General features: G+C 34.3%; 1 protein-coding gene across 1 annotated transcript in view; it reads left to right on the top strand.

The window, feature by feature from the left end:
- Positions 1 to 8,263: 8,263 nt before the first annotated feature.
- The window catches only part of LOC132295496 (probable RNA-dependent RNA polymerase 1), a 66,397-nt gene continuing 54,497 nt past the window's right edge, over positions 8,264 to 20,163 (top strand). The window contains 2 exon segments of the mRNA XM_059793784.1: positions 8,264 to 8,555; positions 12,940 to 13,464. Coding sequence (XP_059649767.1) covers positions 12,958 to 13,464 — 507 coding nt within the window. The 5' untranslated portion in view covers positions 8,264 to 8,555; positions 12,940 to 12,957.

Here is a 20,163-nt window from a genome sequence, read left to right as displayed (position 1 = left end):
AACCTTCTAAATGAATGGAATAACACTAAAGTTAAAGAACAAAATGAATGGCCCTTTGAAATGGGCTAATCCGACCCGTTTCTAACTAACTACAAACCCTTTAAGAAAATGGTGCTCTTAAATCTAACCCATTACAGTGTATTGAGGGTATATCTTTGTTTTCTTTTTTTTTTTTCTTTTTTTTTTTACCCCGAAGGTATACTGAGGTTATCGATAACATGTTAACATCAATTACTATGCAGAGATATAGATCATTTGGCAGGAATGAGATAATGAACCTTACATTCCGAAAAAAAAAAATTGAGATAATGAACCTTGGTCTCCACAATGCCTATTATTAAAAGGAATAACGACAAAAGCAGGAAAAGAACTAGCGCTACTTTAGCAACACTTCCTTATCCTCCTATTGTACGGAAGCTTTAGAAGATGGCAAAGAAGTCCAATAAAGCAAAAGGCATGAATGATGAATCCCATTCTCATCCTATGGCACTAACCTAAATTAAATGTAAAAACTCTTTAGTGAAGGGTTGCTTTATAAAAGTAAATGGGGGTGAAAGAAGGTTTATCTTATCAAGAGGTGATACTTTTAAGAGACTGATTTATTGGTGTTGAATACGTGTTAAATATTAATATTTTATAAAAATTCATAAATACATATTTGATACTTTTTAAGCTTATTTATAATTAATTTTAAAATTATAAAACTTATTTGATATTTTTCATATACATTTTAGGTCTTTGATCAACTGCATATCGGACACTTCTAAAACACTTCATATCATATTTTAAACAAGTTTCAACATTAAAATATAACTTTTCAAACAATAATAACACAGTATAATTGTTAAGAAAAGTTTAAATTTTATTAAGTACATGACTAGAGATGCTTGTTTTATGTGAAACGAATTTCTATGTTATATTAATGATTGCATTTAGATACATAGTATTTTGTAAAAAATTGATCAAAAAATAATTTATATATATATATATATGAAATTTGTTTTTATTTTTTATTGTTGTACCTTGTTGTACCCGTATTCTTTTTTCTGAGACATGTCGTATCGACATACCTGTATCATGTTGTATTCGTATATGTACTTCCTGGATCCTATTCGAATCGGGTTAAGCGTGTGTGGAAACAAGAGTTAAAATTCATTTCACGAGTTTACCATTCAATTTTAAAATACACATAAATAGATATTTAATTATTTAGTATTTATTATTTAGTTTAATTATTATTTTTGATATTCTTATTCATAAGATCAACAAATTTATAATTATACTTTGTAATTGTTAAATGTTTTATTTTATATATAATTTAGGGCAAATTTTTCAAAATCCCCAATACTTTTAAAATTCAATCATAAAACCCCAATCTGTTTTCAAAAACCCTTACACTTTAAAAAATTGATCACATTACCCCAATATCCGAGTCCAACCCGTTAATCGGACTATGAAATGACAAATCTGACCTTACTTTTTAATGTTAAATTAAAAATTAAAAATTATTTTTTAAAATTACAAAATTACCCATTAGTGGAACTCGTTTTATTGTTTAAGTACGTATTGTTACTGACGTGGCAAAAAATAATCTGAACATCCAATAGTATTGTGACAACACATCACTTATCATAATAACCACTTCACACAATTGCCAAACATGGCATTATTACACTAATAATTTTAGCACCAAACACGGCCTTACCCACTTTCTCTCTCTCTCTCTCTCTCTAAGCTATCGTCCTCCCGTAGCCGAGTATACTGTTGACCAATAGCAAACTCCGACAGCCGATTTCGCCAACCAGTTGGGTCTTCAAGGAAGTTCACGATCTGTATGATGATTGCCATAAATTTTATTGATTGTATAATTTGTTTCTGTTTCTGATTCATCGGAGACTTCACTGGTTTTGGTCACTGCAATTGCCTCGTTGATGCTTAGAGCTTCTCGTCGGCAGTCATGGAGTTTAAGGCTGTGCTCTCGTCAGTTTCAATACAATTGCGTCATTGATGCTTTAGAGTTTCTCCGGCGATCTTCATCATCGTCACCATGCTCACTCGGGTCAATTCAGTTCCCACCAAACTTTGTCTCAAACTCACCAAACACAACCCTTAGCTGTGTGTGGTGGCCTCTGCAATGGTGAATTGGGGATTGTTGCAAGAAGGATCGCAAACGAACCCTAAAACCAGAAAACTAAAACCAGAAAATGCTCATATAGATACCAACGAAGTATACAAATTAAAACACAATTACACCTCTGCAATGGTGGGGCAACTTGTGGAGACGGCGGTCGGCTTGATAGGTCGTCTTCTTCACAGTGATTCAATAAGGAAACAAAAAGTTGAGAAAGCGACTGAGTCAACGGCCATGTGAGATCGCACTAGTCTCGAATAGCCAAACCAAAGGCCACCACCACACTACCATCCCCATCGCCGGAACCGCCACCACCATTCCTACCTCACAACCACCACCGGTGCCACCGTCACCATCCAACACCATTATAAACGCCTCCACCACCACCTCCTTCTACCCCTTCCATCGAAACCCTAATTTCCCACCTTCTTCATCACTAAGTACCCTCGTCGTTGCCACCATGTACCTATTTGGTCCTTTTATCCCAATTCGATCCCAATTGCTTCAAATTCTGTGATTCCAATTATAAATTTGATGATTGTGGCACCAATTTGACAATGGTGGTTGCGGCTTCTCGCAGTAGTGACGGTGGTGTTTATGGAGTGGAATGGTGGTTAGAGATGTGAACGACGTCGTTTGTGAATGAAAGGGCAAAATCGTCATTAAAAAATATAATTTTTAAGTTTTAATTTAACATTAAATAGTAAGGTCAAATTCGACATTTCACAACTTATTTAACGGATCGGACTCGAATATTGGGGCAATGTGATCACTTTTTAAAAGTGTAAAGGTTTTTGAAAACAAGTTGGGGTTTTATGATCAAATTTTAAAAGTATTGGGGGTTTTGAGAAATTTACCCTATAATTTATTATAAGTTGATTTGTTAATGATTATAGCCGTATTTGGGAGAGCTTTCTGAAGCCTCAAAAAGTTGTTTAAAAAATTCATTTAAAATAAATTGGTATTTAATTGTTTAAATTTTATATAATGAGAAAGCCAACCTCTAAAACGAGAGGAAATAGAATGAAATGGGAATACTTCGTACCATATTTCCATATATATATATATATATATATATATATATATATGTATGTATACAGGGAGTTATATCCTTTATTACGCTCTCCTCATATTTGTTACCTGCCCATTGATATTCCTAAACCATCTCTACCTTTTTTTTCTTTTCCCTTTCCCGAAGCCAATTTTTTATTTTATTTTATTTATTTATTTATTTATTTATTTTTCTCCCTTTAGAGACTTGTTAGAGACATTCTCATTATTTATAGCATAAAAATCTTTTACACAAAAAATTCTTATTCATATATAAATTATTTTTTATTTTTATCTTGATGTTTGGTTAATTTCAAAAATAATTTATTAAACTTGTAAAGAATTACAAGAAATCCGTTTGATTACATAAATGCAAGAATACATATTACATATTGACGTAAAGTTGGTATATAGATATGTATGAGTGTATCTATAGCTATTCTACTAATATTATTAAATAATAATAATAACGATATCATTAAAATTAGAAGTGTGTAATTTTTTTATTTTTTGGGTACATTTTTATGCAAATTTAATTAAGTATCTAAAATCACTTTTTAAATGTTAAATTATTGATTTGTTGTTTCTTTATATTTTAGATTTATCGATTTTATATGAATAGTTACTTACATAAATCAATTTTTTATTATCAATTTTATTATTTCTTTATCATTTTTTATTTTTTTTATTATTTCTTTATCCTGTATAGTGTATGCTTCTTTTCATACTTGAACTTCATATGCATAAACAAATGAAGTACCCTATATGCTAAATTTTAATAGGTGTTTATTTATAATATACATGTTTTACCTTTCGTGTACATGATACATCTTATTTATTGTTTTGTCTTTTATACCTTTCTTCATGCCAGAACTTTAAATACATATCTAATAAAATGCATTAAAAGTCCATTTTTTACTAGGTGTTTATTAGTACAAATGTTTATTCTTTATATAAAACTTTTAAACTTTTATACATGTAAAAATACACAATTTTCAGTTTAAGCAAATATTAAAATTATATTTGATATCATATTAATTTTTGAAATTATCTAGAACTCTAATAAAATACATAAATAATAAATTCACAAGTTTTCTCTAAACAATCTAATTCACTCAAACTTCTTATTTACATTCTAAAAAAAAATATAGTATTAAATATTTCACTTATGAACATAAATAATTATTATTTTTAGATAAAAATCTCAGTCTTATTTTTTATATTTTGTATTAAAAACTTAGCTCCATAGGGGTATGTTGGTGTGTGAGTGTATTTTTTGCTAAGAAGTATGGATACGAATATGATGCAGATACGATATGATATGGACATGACGATACGACAAAATAAAAATAATTTTAATATATAAAATATATATATATATATATATATATATATATATTCCCTAAATAATAATAAAAACATTAATCAGTTTTGATCAGTAATTTTATGAATCTAAATGCAATCATTAATATAATATAAGATTTCGTTTCAAAACACAAAAAACAATCATTCATTTTCACCCACCTAATAAAATTTGAACTTATTTTAACAATTATATTATATTATTATTGTTAAAAAAAATTACATTTTAATGTTTAAAACTTGTTTAAAATGTGTTATGAAGTATCTAAGAAGTATTGGATACGCACTTGAAATATGGACACGTGTTTTAAATTAAAAAATATATTTTAAAATTATGAATACGTTTAAGAAGTATCGGACATGTATCCATGAATATCCAAAGAATATCGATACAGTCTCATAGAAGTATGCTTCCCATAATAGGAGTAAACCATTTATGTTAGAAGGCATGTAATTTGACAAAACAAGAAAGGGTAAATTAAACTCACATTTCATGTAGGGGTGCACAAAGAATCGGTAGAACCGAATCAAACTGAAACCAGAACTGGTGCTTTGGTTCCGGTTTCAATTTTTAGGAACCGTTAGGAACGGAACCGAAACTATATAATAATTATAAATATTATGTTTTTAATTATATAATTACTAATATATATGTGTTAACCCCAAGACTAATTTTGACGATCACAAAACATTAATTGTGTTTTAAGGATTAACATTTGCCTTGAGAACATACAACAGGTTAGTCATTGGAAGTCTTAAAGTGAAGTGGAAAACAAGAAAAGGTAAAGCCTAGCGCGATACATTCTATGCACTCCAAAAACAAAAGAAAACAAGTCATTCACTTCCAAACTCCAATGATGAAACATGGAAAAGAAAAGAAATCAAGACCAGCAATTCAAATAGGGTAGATAGGTTTGGTGAGCGCCATAGATTCAAATGTTAAAGTATTTTATGAATGCCATGAAGCTCACATCCTAGGATCATTCATTTCTCATATCATGATTTGAATGGCATTATATACTGTCCAAAATCTATTTGAAAGCCTAGAAACAGAGAAGGAAAATGGAGGCTTACATTCAAAGATCCATAACAGTGAGATTGGTTTTGGCTAAGAGACATTTCGGGCGACTGAACATGATGGTTCAGCCGACCGATTAGGGTTTCTCAGAATATATAAATGTATCAGCCGACCGAAGAACACTCAGCAACCTACTGACAAGAAGCTTTCATGAAGTACAGAGAGCAGTGACTTTTAACCATTGTTTCGGCCGACTGACGATTGGGGATCAGCCGGCTGACGAGAGGCTTTCAGCCGACCGATGATACTTCATCAGCCGACCAATACATAGTTAATTTCAAATCAAACGGCTACCTGCGAACTTGGATTATTGACACCTCATCTCCAACAGCTATATTGACCTCCAACAGCTATATTGACCTCCTCTCTCTATAAATAGGAGCTGCAGCTTGTGTTATTATATACAACTATTGAGAGCAATTTGAAGAGTATTCAAGAGCTTCATTCTAGAGCATTCAAGGCCATTACTTGATTATTCATTCCCTCATATCATCTTAGAGATTTGAGCTTCATTTCATTCATATACTTACTTTAGTTGTGAGCTTACAATTGTAAATCTATCTTGAGAGAGATTCAATCTTGTATTTCAATTACATACTTTGCTACAAACTTGTAAGGATTGGTGTGACCCAAAAGAAGCCTAGGAGAAAGGTGTTCTCCTAGCAAGAAAGAGAAGCAAGGGCTTGCTTCAAGTGAATATTTGCTCTCCACCATTAAGGAGAAGCTCTAGTGGATTAGAAAGTCTCAAGAGGGATCTTGAGCCGAGGAGTAGGAGCTTCCGAACCTTGCTAAAAATCTCCGTATCATTGTTCGCAATTTCTTATCCCTATCTCTCTTACATTTATGCTTTGAATTATTATTTATTTTAATTGCTTATTGCATAATTGTTAGTCTCTAGTTGAAGTTACAAAATTGAAAAATTAGCCATTGACTCTATTCACCCCCCCTCTAGAGTCAATTATTGTTTAACAATATGCTTATTGATGCATATATATATATATATATATATATATATATATATATATATCAGGAAGGCTCTCATGCAGTCCAAAACACCAGACTTTTCAACGGACCAAAACTCAATTAGTCAATTACACTTTATTACTTTATCAGACTTAATCATAGTTAATAATGTTAATTTTAATAGTCAATTTACCATAGTTATTCAATACTTTTATTCAATCTCTCTCCTCCTTAATCTCTTTCATCTTTCTTGCGATCTCAACCACTACCACCTTATTCACATCATCACAGCCACCATCTTCACCACTACAGCTCCAACATAACTACCATATATAGAGAGATGTCCCGAGATAATTCATCCCAGACATAGAAATACCTTAATTTTCTTAAACCAACCATAAGTCAGCTACATTAATTTATTGGGAAAAATAAATAAAAACCATTGTACTATTCCAAGAATTCGTCATCAAACTTGAAAGTAGAAATATGAGAAGTTTTAATATCCCATAATCAATTCTAAAATCCAAACCATTCCTAACATCAAAATGTACAAAATTTTTGCAACCTTGTAAAATTATCACTAAATATATGTACTATATATAAAGAAACTGTAATACCTGGATTTTTAAATTAGGTCTTTTTATGCTTAAGTGGATTTATTAGCCTTGCATTTATTTAATTTCTTCTGATTTTTATTTCGTTTTTCATAAAATTGCTCTGCTATATCATTTTATATTTTGTGAATTAAATTTGCTTTCATTCATATAATTGTTTTGTTTTTCTTAATTAATGTTGGGTGCCTCTTTATATTAGGTAGATATGTGGGCTCGTCATAAATGGAGTTTTTGTGTGTTTAGAGCTGTTAGTCGAGAAAAATGAAATTACATCAAAGTTTTTTTATTATTAGTGGTGAAGATGGTGGTTGTGATGGTGTGGACATGACGGTAGTGGTTGAGATGAGATGAAAGAGATTAAAGAGGAGAGAATTGAATAAAGGTATTGCCTAACTATGATAAATTGACTATTAAAATTAACATTATTAATTATGGTTAAGTCTGATAAAGTAATAAAATATAATTAATTAATTGAGTTCTGATCCTTTGAAAAGTCCGTTATTTTGGACCGCATGAGAGCCTTCTTATATATATATAATAAAAATATGTTCTCATGTACAATATTATATATCAAAATGCACTATGAATGGGTTTAAAGTCATTTAATTTAAATAAAAAAAAGGGAACCGAAACCATAGAACCAGTTCGGCTCAATTCCGTTTTCATGTCCCAATGGTTCCGGTTCCAATTTATAGGAACCGTAGGGACTGGTTCCGATTCTGCCAAGAACCGTAAGAACCGAAATTGTGTGCACCCCTACTCTCATGAGGCTTGGACAAATTAAAAATCGATAAATTGTTTGACCTTTATTTTTTTGACCTATTTAAGTGTGAAAAGTCAATAATACTCTTTATATTTTAATATTTTTTTTAAAGGTACGCGTCAAACCTCACCAAAGATCAAAATTATAAACCTCAAATGCTCTACTCCTATATAATTTGACAAAACTGTAGAGGAGGTAAGTGTAATTAATGAAAACTTTTTTTTTTTCCTCAGGTAACATGGAATTTATTATTTATCTGATTGGATGATATAAATAGCAACGTAAGCAATATACATCAGCGAATATTAGTTTATGCGAAGCTCTTGCGAAATATACAGTAGCATGACCACTTCGCCTTTTCCAATTCGTTCCTATGAGTATAATAGAAGAGAGAACCGTTTCTTCTGAAAGAGGAATTGACTAGGGATTGACGATAAAAGAAAAACAACAATAGAGAGAAATTGACTAGTCAGTGACGATCAAAGTGTCCCCCCTCTCTCTATATCTATTTATATTCATTTTTGATCACTCTTATTGTTGCATATATACATATTTGTGTGAAAATAGTAGCATTTGAAGCCTCTGCGCTTTCTGGTGAGATTCTTTATTTTTTTCTTCACTTGAATTTACTTCATTTGATCGATTCTTGCTCCTTTTTTATTTATTATTATTTTTTCTCTTTACATAGAAGAATGTGAATCTTGTTTAGTTGCTGATTTTGACTTCATTACATGATAATTTTTTCTAGAAGAGGGGGGTGCTAGAGTGATCTGTACTATTTTCCGGTATGCATTATGGCTTCTTTGTGGCCGTTTGGCTGCTGAGAAAATCGGAGAAAAGAAAAAGAAGGAAATAATTAATTTTCAAACCTCCTTTGTTTGCTGCTATTTTGCTTTCTTATAATCTAAGCAAAATTTTATAATATGATCGGTGAGAGTGGGTTCTTTTTCCTTTTTTTGGGTTAAAAACTTGTTTTCTTGAACTTGAGATTTACTAAAAAATATAAAATGGGTTTGATGCTTTTAAAGCACTGAATATTATTAATTCTTGAATTAGGGGACAAGGCAGAGAAACTTGAGAAAGAATTGAGGGGAAGATTTTGATGTGCTGAATAGCTTTCCTTTAGATTGACACAACTCATCTTTTAACTATGTAATTATTCACTAGAGGCATAAAATTTTACTTCTAATCTGATGAAAAATATAAATACCCGTGGTATAGTTTGATCTAATATTTGTATTCAGGGTTTTATTTTTATTTATTTTGTTATTTATAAAATTTTTGAACTGTTGGTTTGTAATTAGTATTCTTCCGAACTTATATTAGTCCTTGGGACCTGGATATCACTTTTTGATGGGTTAATTATTATCAATTGAACAGTTAATTTTAGTGGATTCTCAAGCATGACAATGCGAGTTCGAATTCTAAGCAGCTAATTTGTGAAAATAATGCCAAAAATTAGGTTTGTATCTAGTCTATGGCTGTCAATTGCATTGATATTGGTTCTAAGCAGCTAATTTGTGAAAATAATGCCAAAAATTAGGTTTGTATGTAGTCTACGGCTGTCAACTGCATTGATATTGGGGACCACATTGTGTTACCCATTTCTTTAACATTGGGAATGAAAAATTTAAATGCAATTATTACTTCTAACTTCCAAGCTATTATTAGTCGATCAACTAGACCAATTGGTTACAATGGTTGCAAACTTGTCTGTCTTCTAATATTCAAATGTTAACATGTTCCTTGTTTTCACGCACCATAAAACAATTACAGCTTTTACCATGCATGTTCTACCACGTTTACATCCCGGTTGTGTTTCTTATGATTCCTTTTGAGATGTTATTCCAGAAAGTCGGGAAATGAAATGCCATAAATGAATCAAGAGAAGCCTTAACTTTCAAAAGTCTGTTTTACTAATAGATCTGGCAAGCTTTTAGCATATGCAGCCACTGTTTGCAGTTCTTGCAGAATATCAAGATGCTTTCACGTTTTTCAATCCTATTCTATGATCCCCTTCTTGGTATTGAAACTACTAGATTATGTCAGACTGATAATCAGAGTTTCTGTTGCATTGATAATCATAGTTTCTGTTGCATTGATAATCAATCTTTACCCAGATGAACTGGATTAACCATGAGAACTCTAATCTTATTGTTCAGTGAATCCGTTGGTGATTTTATATGATTTTTGCTAGACACTAGTGCACATGGCTAACGGGGTTGACCACATAGATTCTCTTTTTCCAATCTTTTATATCATAAGCCATTTCTCCTACTAAATTTAATTTTTTAGACATGTGAAATATTATACTAATGTTGGAGTCTGAATGTCATACTAAACCTCAAATACATCAAATGAAAATGAAAAAGAAGAAGAGAAAGAATAACCTTATGATAATTAGTTCAAAGAAGTAACATAATATATATTGCTTTTACTGTATTTTACAAGTACATTTTGATCCTGTTTTGATTGATAATGACATTCTCATTAAAAGTTCACTTAATATTCCTTAAGGCATGTCAAAGTATTCATTTTATGAGGAAAGCGTAAAGATTGAAAATAAGAGGTCATTGCTTGGTGAAACTTTTAAATTTCAGACTGCCAACTTTGTGAATGTGACTGTGTATTTGAGGGGGCTTCCACTTGGTGGAAATAATGTCAAAGATTAGGTTACATTAGGTAACGGTTTGTGTAATCTATTAGGCAACATGTTAGGTCTGCATTTGATAACAATGAGTTAATTACTCGCTAATATTTAAAAGGATTTGTTGAATATTTGTTTATAGTCCGCCAGTAAGGATACTGAGCATTTTCAAATTGATGTTCCGATACTCTTTCCTAAACCTCAAATTGGTGGGGATTAGGTTTGTCTAATAACAACTTCAGTCAATACTAAACCACTCTAGATGTAAGAATTATAGAAGTCATATTTCAGAGGTCAAATTGAAAATAAATTGCAGATAAATAAGAAATAATTCGATACACTACATGGTGTTTAGGATTAATAGGAATTACATGATTATATATAAGAAAGAATGAATTTTAATCCTTCATTTTTTAAGTTTTTGTTTTTGTTTTCTGGTTTAAAGAGATTCATTTAACTATCCATAAACTCCCAAAAGCCAATTCTGCCTTTCTAGGTAGCTCAAAACAGTCAAATTTCAAAATTAGTGGAGGAAATAGAGAGTCATGTATGAATCTCATTCATTTATTCTATTTTTATCTATTATATCTAGAAGTTTCCCATAAATATAAAGAATAATTTTCCAGTGGAGTCATGTTCAGATGATGAAAGAGACGTATCACATGATAGGTCCTACATTGGAAGTCATGCACAATGTCTTCGCTTTTAATGCATGTGGCTAATAATAGATGCCTTAAGTTTTATTGAAAAATGTTAACATGCTTGATTGCTCTCACAAATGAGTCGGCAAGGGAGTAACTGGATCTCATGGCAGTGAATTGATTGAGGCACCAATCTGCGAAGCATAGACACTTCTGAGAAGGAGCCGTGTCTGTGCTGGACACCAACACTTCTTTGATACTACCAGACACGTGTCTGAAACATCGTGAACGTGTCTAACACTTCAAAATAAAATTCTTAATTTTGGACACATGACTGATATTGTTGGGCACATGCTAACAAACATTAACATGTAATCAATGGACCTTAAAGGTTTATATAAAACTTAAATAAAGTTTGATCATATTATAGAAGCAAATATAAAAGGTCAAAGAGTGGACATACGAGTAGGACATGGAGGAGTTATCAAATTGAAGTGTATATATATATATATATCTACATAAATGTGCCAACAGGCCAGTGGCCTAGCGGTACCAGACCCCTAGTTCCCAAAGGGAGGTCAAGAGTTCAAGCCTCACATGCAGGCATGTGTGTGTGAGTACCGACTAAGAAAAAAAAGAATATATAATAATTAAGTCTAAAATTTTTCCCCTTTGAGTGGTTTTGTTAATATATGTTTACTTATCAAAAAAAAAAAAAAAAAAAAAAATCTACATAAATGTATAATTGAATACATATAGTGTCCTTATTATGTCTTTTCCTATGTGAAAGAGTTGATTATAATTTTATTATTTATAAGCTATGAACTTCATATTACAAACATGGAGTACTAATTGGTCATATATTATATACGTTCGGTAAAAAGATATATATTTTACTTCTGTGTAGTAGCCGTGTCTGTGTCTACTTTTTTAAGGTTTGCCATGTGAATGTGTCCGTCTTGTGTTGTATCCGTTTACCATGTCTGTATCCATGCTTCTTTGCTCCCAATCATGTTTTTCTATATTGGTGTTTGTTAATGCCTTCTTTGCATCTTGATCCTGTGAAAGTACTCGGTATCAACTCAGACATTGTAATATGCTATTTCTCTACTGTTGTTTCTTTCTGATCATTGGAAGAAAAAGGAAAAAAAAAAAAAAACCTATAACTTGATACAAGGATGTTGACATGCATTAATTGTACACATACCTACTACAATATGATCAGAAAGGTTAGTACAGACGCTGCTGCTTTACTGTATTGCAGCAATGTTTCTGGTTTATTATTCAAGAAACTATAAATGCAAACGGGGATGTTGACTTGCCTAAATTGTACATGTCCCTACCACAATATGATCAGAAAGGTCGGTACAGCCGCTGCTGCAATAATCTATTGCAAATATTCATATCGTTTTATTGTTCAAGACTCCTTAAAGGTCCCATACTTGTAAGTTTAAACCTCAGTGTTGTCTTCATAATTGAAAGTTTCTGGCTTCAGATATTTGTTCAACCTGAGTATATGATTTTTGAATAAGGTAGTGAATAATTCTGGATTTTTTGTTTTTTTCTTTTAGATTTCTCATAATATTTTGTTTTTGTTTATACTTCCTATTGTAATATCACTCACTGATTCTCAGAGTGGAGCTTTATGTATCTGCAATTGCTAATTGAATATCTGATAATGAAACTGCAGATAAATAACTGAAACTGGATGGGTAAGACGATTAATGTGTATGGATTCCCTCATCGTGAGCCTGCAGAAGATGTTAAGTGTTTTTTAGAGGGCTATACAGGTAGAGGATCGGTATATGCTATAGAGGTTTGGCAGTGTAAGAAAGGAAGAGCATGTGCTAAAGTCCAATTCACGACCAGCAAAGGTGCTGAGCGTATCATCTCTTTGGCTAATCAACGCCTATGGTATGGGACTTCTTATTTGAGGGCTTGGGAAATAGAGTCTGATATCATACCAAGACCACGGACCTATGTAAATGACATGGAATCTGTAACCCTGCATTTTGGATGTCAGATCTCAAGGGATAAGTTTTCAGTGCTCTGGGAAAGTGCAAATGTTTCTGTGAGATTTGGGTTTGGACCGAGAAAAATGTACTTCTTCCTATCCTGTCGGTCTGTTGAGTACAAGCTTGAACTATCCTATGAAAACATCTGGCAGATTGAGCTACATCGTCCATGTGGTCAGCCAAAGTTTCTTATCGTTCAGGTTTGCACAATTAAATTTCTATCATTGCTGATATTCCTTTATTTTCTTTCTTACTAGTCTCGCTTGTTAAAAAATTGAATTCTTTAAGCATTGTCATGTCCAATAGTTCAATAATTTGCATGTCTTGGTTATGTAGAGAATTGGTTTTAGTATATGTAGAATCATTTATGATTTTCCTATTTACAAACAGATTAGGATGCATCACAGCTTATTGTATTTTAACTATTATGTGAATGGCCAAATTCTCAAGTTTTACCTTATTTCTGATTATTGAATTTCAAGTTTGTTAATTTATACAATGCTTAATGGTGTTTTTACGTGTCTTAATTGATTGAACAACAGCAATGCTTATAGTTTCCTTATTTCTGATTATTGAATTTCACGTTTGTTAATTGATACAATGCTTAATGGTGTTTTTACGTGTCTTGATTGATTGAACAACAACAATTATGTGGATCCTGTACAGTTGTTGTTATTATTATTATTATTATGTTTGATAATAAATAGTTATGACAAGGCCACAAACAGTGATTCACCATTCGTGATTTTGAGGGAGTCATCATCATCCTTGCATTAATTCCATATGAATGGGGTCAGCCACATGAATTCTTTATCTCCATTATTTTTTTGTTACACGCAGTGTCACCTACCACGTTTAACTTTCTTACAGCCATTTTTAATAACCTTATCCTTGTTCCTTCATCTCCTACCTTCTATAAAACCTAGTGTTCCTCATCTTACTGGCACATCTGTAGGTCTCCGGAGTATGTGTCCAAACTATCCAAGTCTACTCTCTAATTTTCTCGTTAATGGTTGTCACTCCTATTTTTTTTCTTACACTTTTATTAGTAATCTTATCTCTTCTAGTCACTCCAATCATCCATCTTAGTATTGCTTTTGTTTCTTTTTAAAACCCAACACTTTACGTACTCTCCATAGACAATCAACAAAATTCATGGCAGTTGGGTACCCACTGGAGCTATCTTATGGTCCACAGTGTGAATTTGTGATGCGCCAGTCTCTCCTTGATGTGGCGACACTCCCACGCCTCAATTTGAACGGCGAGATGAAAAGTTTCTTAACTGGCAAGGAAAGGGTGTTTAGGATTGATAATCAAAGCACAAAGACTCGCCAATCTATTCTGAAATCATACCTTGTCGGACGTTTTAATCGAGACATGGGAAGTAATGACAGGATTGAGGCGTGGGCGACGAAGACTTGGAAGATAATGAGCGGGGTAGTGGTGTCATCCTTGCTTGACGGCTTGCTTTTGTTCAGACTTCCATCGGAGGAAGAGGCACACAGGGTCTTGGCCTTTAAGGTTGCCTTGACGGAGGAATCCTCACCATTCATACTTCCGAAGTCAACTCGCGGCACTGAAGGTCCCCCTCAGTTACCCAACGATACGAGATCTAGAATAAGTCATCATGCACGGCAGTTGCAGGTTTACCCACGCGTGCTTTTCAATGTGCCGTACGCAAGTGGGGGAAGGAAGACCGCGAGATGCACATGTAATGCCTCCTTCCATTCCTTATCTGATTCACCTAATTTTGAACAAAATGTTGGAGGCCAACCACGCGGACGGGATTGAGGTATAACAGGCGTCTTTCATGCAAATAACCTTGGGCGTGACTTGTATATTGGGCGTGACTTGCGTATTGGGCCAGATAAGCCCACGGTTGGGACTAAGTTATGTAATGGGCCACAATAGTTTAATGATTTAAAAAGGAAGGTTACTTGGGGCCAATAACCTAATTTTCGTTTCTTTTCTAAATATCAACCCCAACCCATCTATTATTATAGAGCCCAGCATTACAGAACATCCATAACATCGTCTTCTTCACGGCTCTTCTGCAAATAGCTTGTGGACTTTGCCGGAGAAGAGGAGATGGATGAAAATCAGTGCAGACGAGGCTGGTGTAAGCATAGACGAGAAGATTTTTTGTCATAATCAGTGTTGCGCTGATACATTAAAAGCGTTTTTCCTTCTACTGCATTGCCGAAGGGAAGACTCTCTAGATTTTCATCTCGGGACTCTCATAGGCATTGCCATAGTAACAAATGGTCTAGAAAAGATAAACAGAAGTGGATTCGCACTCCTTCTTCTTCTACTCCTTTTTGTGGGGGTGTTGAGGAGTGATGTTGAGACGGTAACAAAGAAGAGTTGTGTGTTATCAGTTGTGCCTTCAGTGCCTGAAGTTGAGCCTGGTTTGATTACGGAAGGGAAGGCTGCCTATGGCCTGTTATCTCTAGGCATGTTGACGCAGTTGATTGTGCAGTTAAGGACTCGTCTAAGGGGGTTACGGACTCTGTGGGGCGTAATCTCCATTTTCAGCTGTCCAGTGATTCGGCTTTGGCTCTGCTCAAAGAGCTTCGCCTATATGTAGCTTTGAAAGGCCTTAATTGTTTGCCACCTGTACGGGTAGAGGCAAATGAGCTTGTTAGATTCTTGAGTCATGGAATAGGCGACTATGCTACAGATTCGGATACGAAGACAAAGCCGCCTGTGAATGGAAGAGATAGTGTAGATGAGGTGATTGATGACCTGGTTTCCATCCAAGAGACTGACCATACTAGCTTGGTAATGGAGGAGCCATTGGCTGTTGTGCGACTTGGTTGCTTTGGAACGACTGCTGATATGGGCAAGGATTGGGTGGTCGCAAATATAGGAGTTACTAGTGAGTCGTTGGGTGTCTCATCAGAGGGTAACAACGATCAGGCATTACCCATTCTTCATGTAATAGTGGAAGGAGGAGAGGTTGCAGTGACTAATGAGGTTGTGAATCCGAGGCCTTTATCGTCTTGGAAAGGGGAACAGGAGGTCAATAATCTTATCTCTTATGTCAATTATGAAGGGAAGAGAGGGGCGGTGAGGGAGAGGGGAAGGACTAGAAGTAGGAGTATAAGGAGGGGAGGAGGGGAGATAATCTTATCTGGTTCTTAATGAAGCTACGGATCATTACTTGGAATGTTCGTGGTCTCAACGATCCGGACAAAAGGAGAGTGGGGAGCCCAGGTTGTTTGTCTGTAAGAAACCAAGTTGACATCCATTTCTGATGGGGTTGTTAGGAGTCTTTGGGGAGGAAGGTTTGTGGAATGGGAGGCCTTGAATGCTACAGGTACTTCGGGCGGAATTTTAGTTATGTGGGATTGTAGATGGCTGTCTAGGATCAATGTGTGGATCGGGAGATTCTCCGTGTCCTGTGTGTTTAAGATTGAAGAGGACAATTTCAGATGGGTTTTTTCTGGGTTCTATAGACCGGTGGTTGATAGTGATCGACCTCTTTTTTGAGAGGAGCTTTGCCATGTTCAAGGACTGTGGTCTCTTCTGTTGACTTTAAGATGTAATCAAATCGAAAGTAAGTGATAAAGCAGAAGAAAAAGAGAAGACAGCGGATAAGAGAAAAAGAGAGAGATGGGGAAAGAGAGAAAGAATGAAAGAATACTTTCATCCTTCCACCACATTCTATTTATAATAACAAGTTTCAGAAATTGCACATAAGCCCTAACATTATATAAGTAATAACAAATAAGCCCCTGACAACACTCCCCCTCAAGCTGGTGCAAAGATATCTATCACGCCCAGCTTGACTAACATATTTTGCAAGCAAGTCTTGCTCACACTTTTAGTCAAAACATCAGCAACCTGATCATGTGACGTATGGAGTACAAATCAGCCCAAGACGAAGCTTTTCTATTAGCGGAATAAGAAGAAGAGATGACGAATAATTTGTATTATTCGATTCCTATGGAGGATAGGACCCAGCCTCTATTTATACAAGACTCTATACTAAGAAAAAATAAATCTGCCAGTTATACAGAATCACTAATAACTATACAAATCTGAATTAATTCCTAGAGATCCTACGTACCACAAACTATATATGGAAAATAATTCAAATAAAAAATACAAATAGCTAATAAATGGAAATACAGCTGTAATGCCTAATTAATGAAACGAATCTGCTGTAATCGCAATACTCCCCCTTAAGTTGGTGAGTATATGTCAACCATTCCCAGCTTGCTCCTTAGATCTTCAAAGAGTGCCGTTGTAACTCCTTTTGTGAGAATATCAGCTAATTGTTGACGAGTTGTTACGAATGGTGTAGTGATCTATCCACTTTCAATCTTCTATTTGATGAAGTGTCTGTTCGCTTCGACATGATTGGTCCGGTAATGTTGAATGGGGTTGTGGGCTATACTAATTGCTACTTTATTATCACAAAATAATTTCATAGGAGATGTAGACTCTAGTTTAAGTTCCTCTAGCAACTTATGTATCCATAGAATCTCACAAATTCCCAAAGCTATAGCTCTATATTCTGCTTCTGCACTGGACCTGGCAACTACATTCTGTTTCTTGCTCCTCCAAGTAACCAGATTGCCTCCCACGAAAGTGCGGTAACCAGTAGTTGATCTCCTATCTGTGATTAAACCAGCCCAATCGGCATCTGTATAAACTTCCACTCAGAGATGTTCAGATTTTTTAAATAGAAGACCTCTTCCTGGTGTAGCTTTTAGATGCCTCATAATTCTTTGAACGACTTCCATATAACACTCCAAGGGAGAGTGTATAAATTGACTTACCTATAGCATAGGCAATGTCTGGTCTTGTGTGGGATAAATAAATCAGTTTCTCTACTAGCCTTTGATATCTCCCCTTATCAATTGGATTATCTTCACTATCAAGTCCCAACCTATGATTTGGATCGATTGGAGTTGTTGCTGGTTTACTTCCTAAAGATCTCGTTTCCTTAAGCAAGTCAAGACTGTATTTTCTTTGAGAAACAAACATACTATCCTTTGATCTTGCCACTTCCATACCTAGGAAATATCTGAGATTTTCCAAGTCCTTAATGTTGAACTCTTTTGCCAGTTGAGCCTTCATATCTCTAATTTCTTTGAAGTTGTCTCCAGTCATAATAATATCATCAATGTAGACAATAAGAACAGTAATCTTCTGATGAGGGGAATGTTGGAAGAATAGTGTATGATCTTCTTGACTCTGTGAGAAGCCACACTTTATGAGAAACTTTAAGAATCTTTCGAACCAAGCTCTAGGAGACTACTTCAACTCATATAAAGATTTTTTTAACCTGCAAACTTTCTCATTACTTGCATCTCCGAAACCAGGAGGTAACTCAATATAAACCTCCTCTTCTAGATTGCCATGCAGATATGCATTTTTTACATCAAATTGATGTAAAGGCCAATCTAAGTTAATAGCAAGGGAAAACAAAATTCTTACTGAGTTCATTTTGGCAACCGGAGCAAATGTCTCTTGGTAGTCTAAACCAGAGGTTTGAGTGAACCCCTTGACAACGAGTCTTGCCTTGTATCTTTCTATTGACCCATCTGATTTATACTTTACAGTGAAGACCCACTTGCAGCCCACAGGTTTCTTCCCTCTAGGTAGATTAACAATTTCCCAAGTTTCATTCTACTGTAGAGCTTTCATTTCCTCAAGAACTGCTCCTCTCCATTTTAGATCCTTTAGTGCCTCAGAAATATTCGCAAGAATACTTTCGGTAGAAATTTGAGAAATAAAAACCTGAAAGGAAGGTTTAATTCGGTGATAGGATAGAAAATTGGCAATGGGATGTTTAGTGGTCCATGACCTTACTCCATTTCGGATAGCTGTAGGAATATCTAAATCCGTATTACATTGAGGTGAAGAAGGATTATGTAAACTACCTGACTGAGGACTTACAGAGTGCTCATTTTCCAACTCTGGAGTTGAAGATTGATCAGGGGTGAGAGTGTTGGGCTGTATAGTTTGACCAGGTTTCCTTCGTGAGTACACAAGTGGAGTGTTTGGCTGAACTATAGTTTTGTTTCCCTCTGGTTTTTCAACTTGAATATCCTCCATTAGACTTGGCTGTTCTGGTAAAGCAATAGGAGTAGGAGTAGGAGTAAAATTGAGATTTATTTGGTCAAGATTTATTGAGAGATCATAGGAAAGATCTTCCTTTTCATCACCAATCTCCCCCTAAAGATTGCACTTGGGATAGTAGGAGAGATATTCGAAAAATTTTACATCCATAGTGACAAAATATTTCTTCGTAGGAGGATGAAAACATTTGTAGCCTTTTTTGTTTGGGGAATAACCAAGAAAGATACATTTTTGTGCTCTAGGGTTAAGTTTAGATCTTTCTCTACTTGGAAGGTGAATATAGGCTACACACCCAAAAACTATCAAAGGAAGACTATTGAAAATACTTTCATTTGTGGAAAAGGATTTAAGGCAGTCAATCGGAGTTTTCATATTGAGTGTTTTAGAGGGCATTCGGTTGATCAAGTAAGCTGCTGCTAGAATAGCATCACTCTTATAACACTTGGGTACACTCTTAAAAAACAATAAGGCTCTTGCCACTTCGAGTAAATGTCTATTTTTTTTCTCTGCTACCCCATTTTGTTGAGGGGTATCAATACATGATGATTGGTGTAAAATCCCGTTTTCATTTAGATAGGTTCCCAGAGTTTCATTAAAATATTCCCTCCCAATATTAGATCTAAAGACTTGAATATTGGTATGGAATTGATTTTTAACCGTCATGTGAAATGACTTAAATATATTACTGACCTCAGATTTTTTTCGAAGCAAATAAATCCAAGATGTACGTGTGCAATCATCAATAAAATTGACAAACCATCTAAAGCCAAACAAGGATAGGATACGGGAGGGTCCCCAAACATCAA

Source organism: Cornus florida, unplaced genomic scaffold, assembly GCF_030987335.1.
Source record: "Cornus florida cultivar Cherokee Brave unplaced genomic scaffold, ASM3098733v1 CherokeeBrave_3.0.0_Hap2_Chr02, whole genome shotgun sequence".
In the NCBI taxonomy this organism is placed as follows: domain Eukaryota; kingdom Viridiplantae; phylum Streptophyta; class Magnoliopsida; order Cornales; family Cornaceae; genus Cornus; species Cornus florida.
Note: the sequence above shows the minus strand (reverse complement) of the source record. Positions and strands in the feature narration are given on the sequence as shown.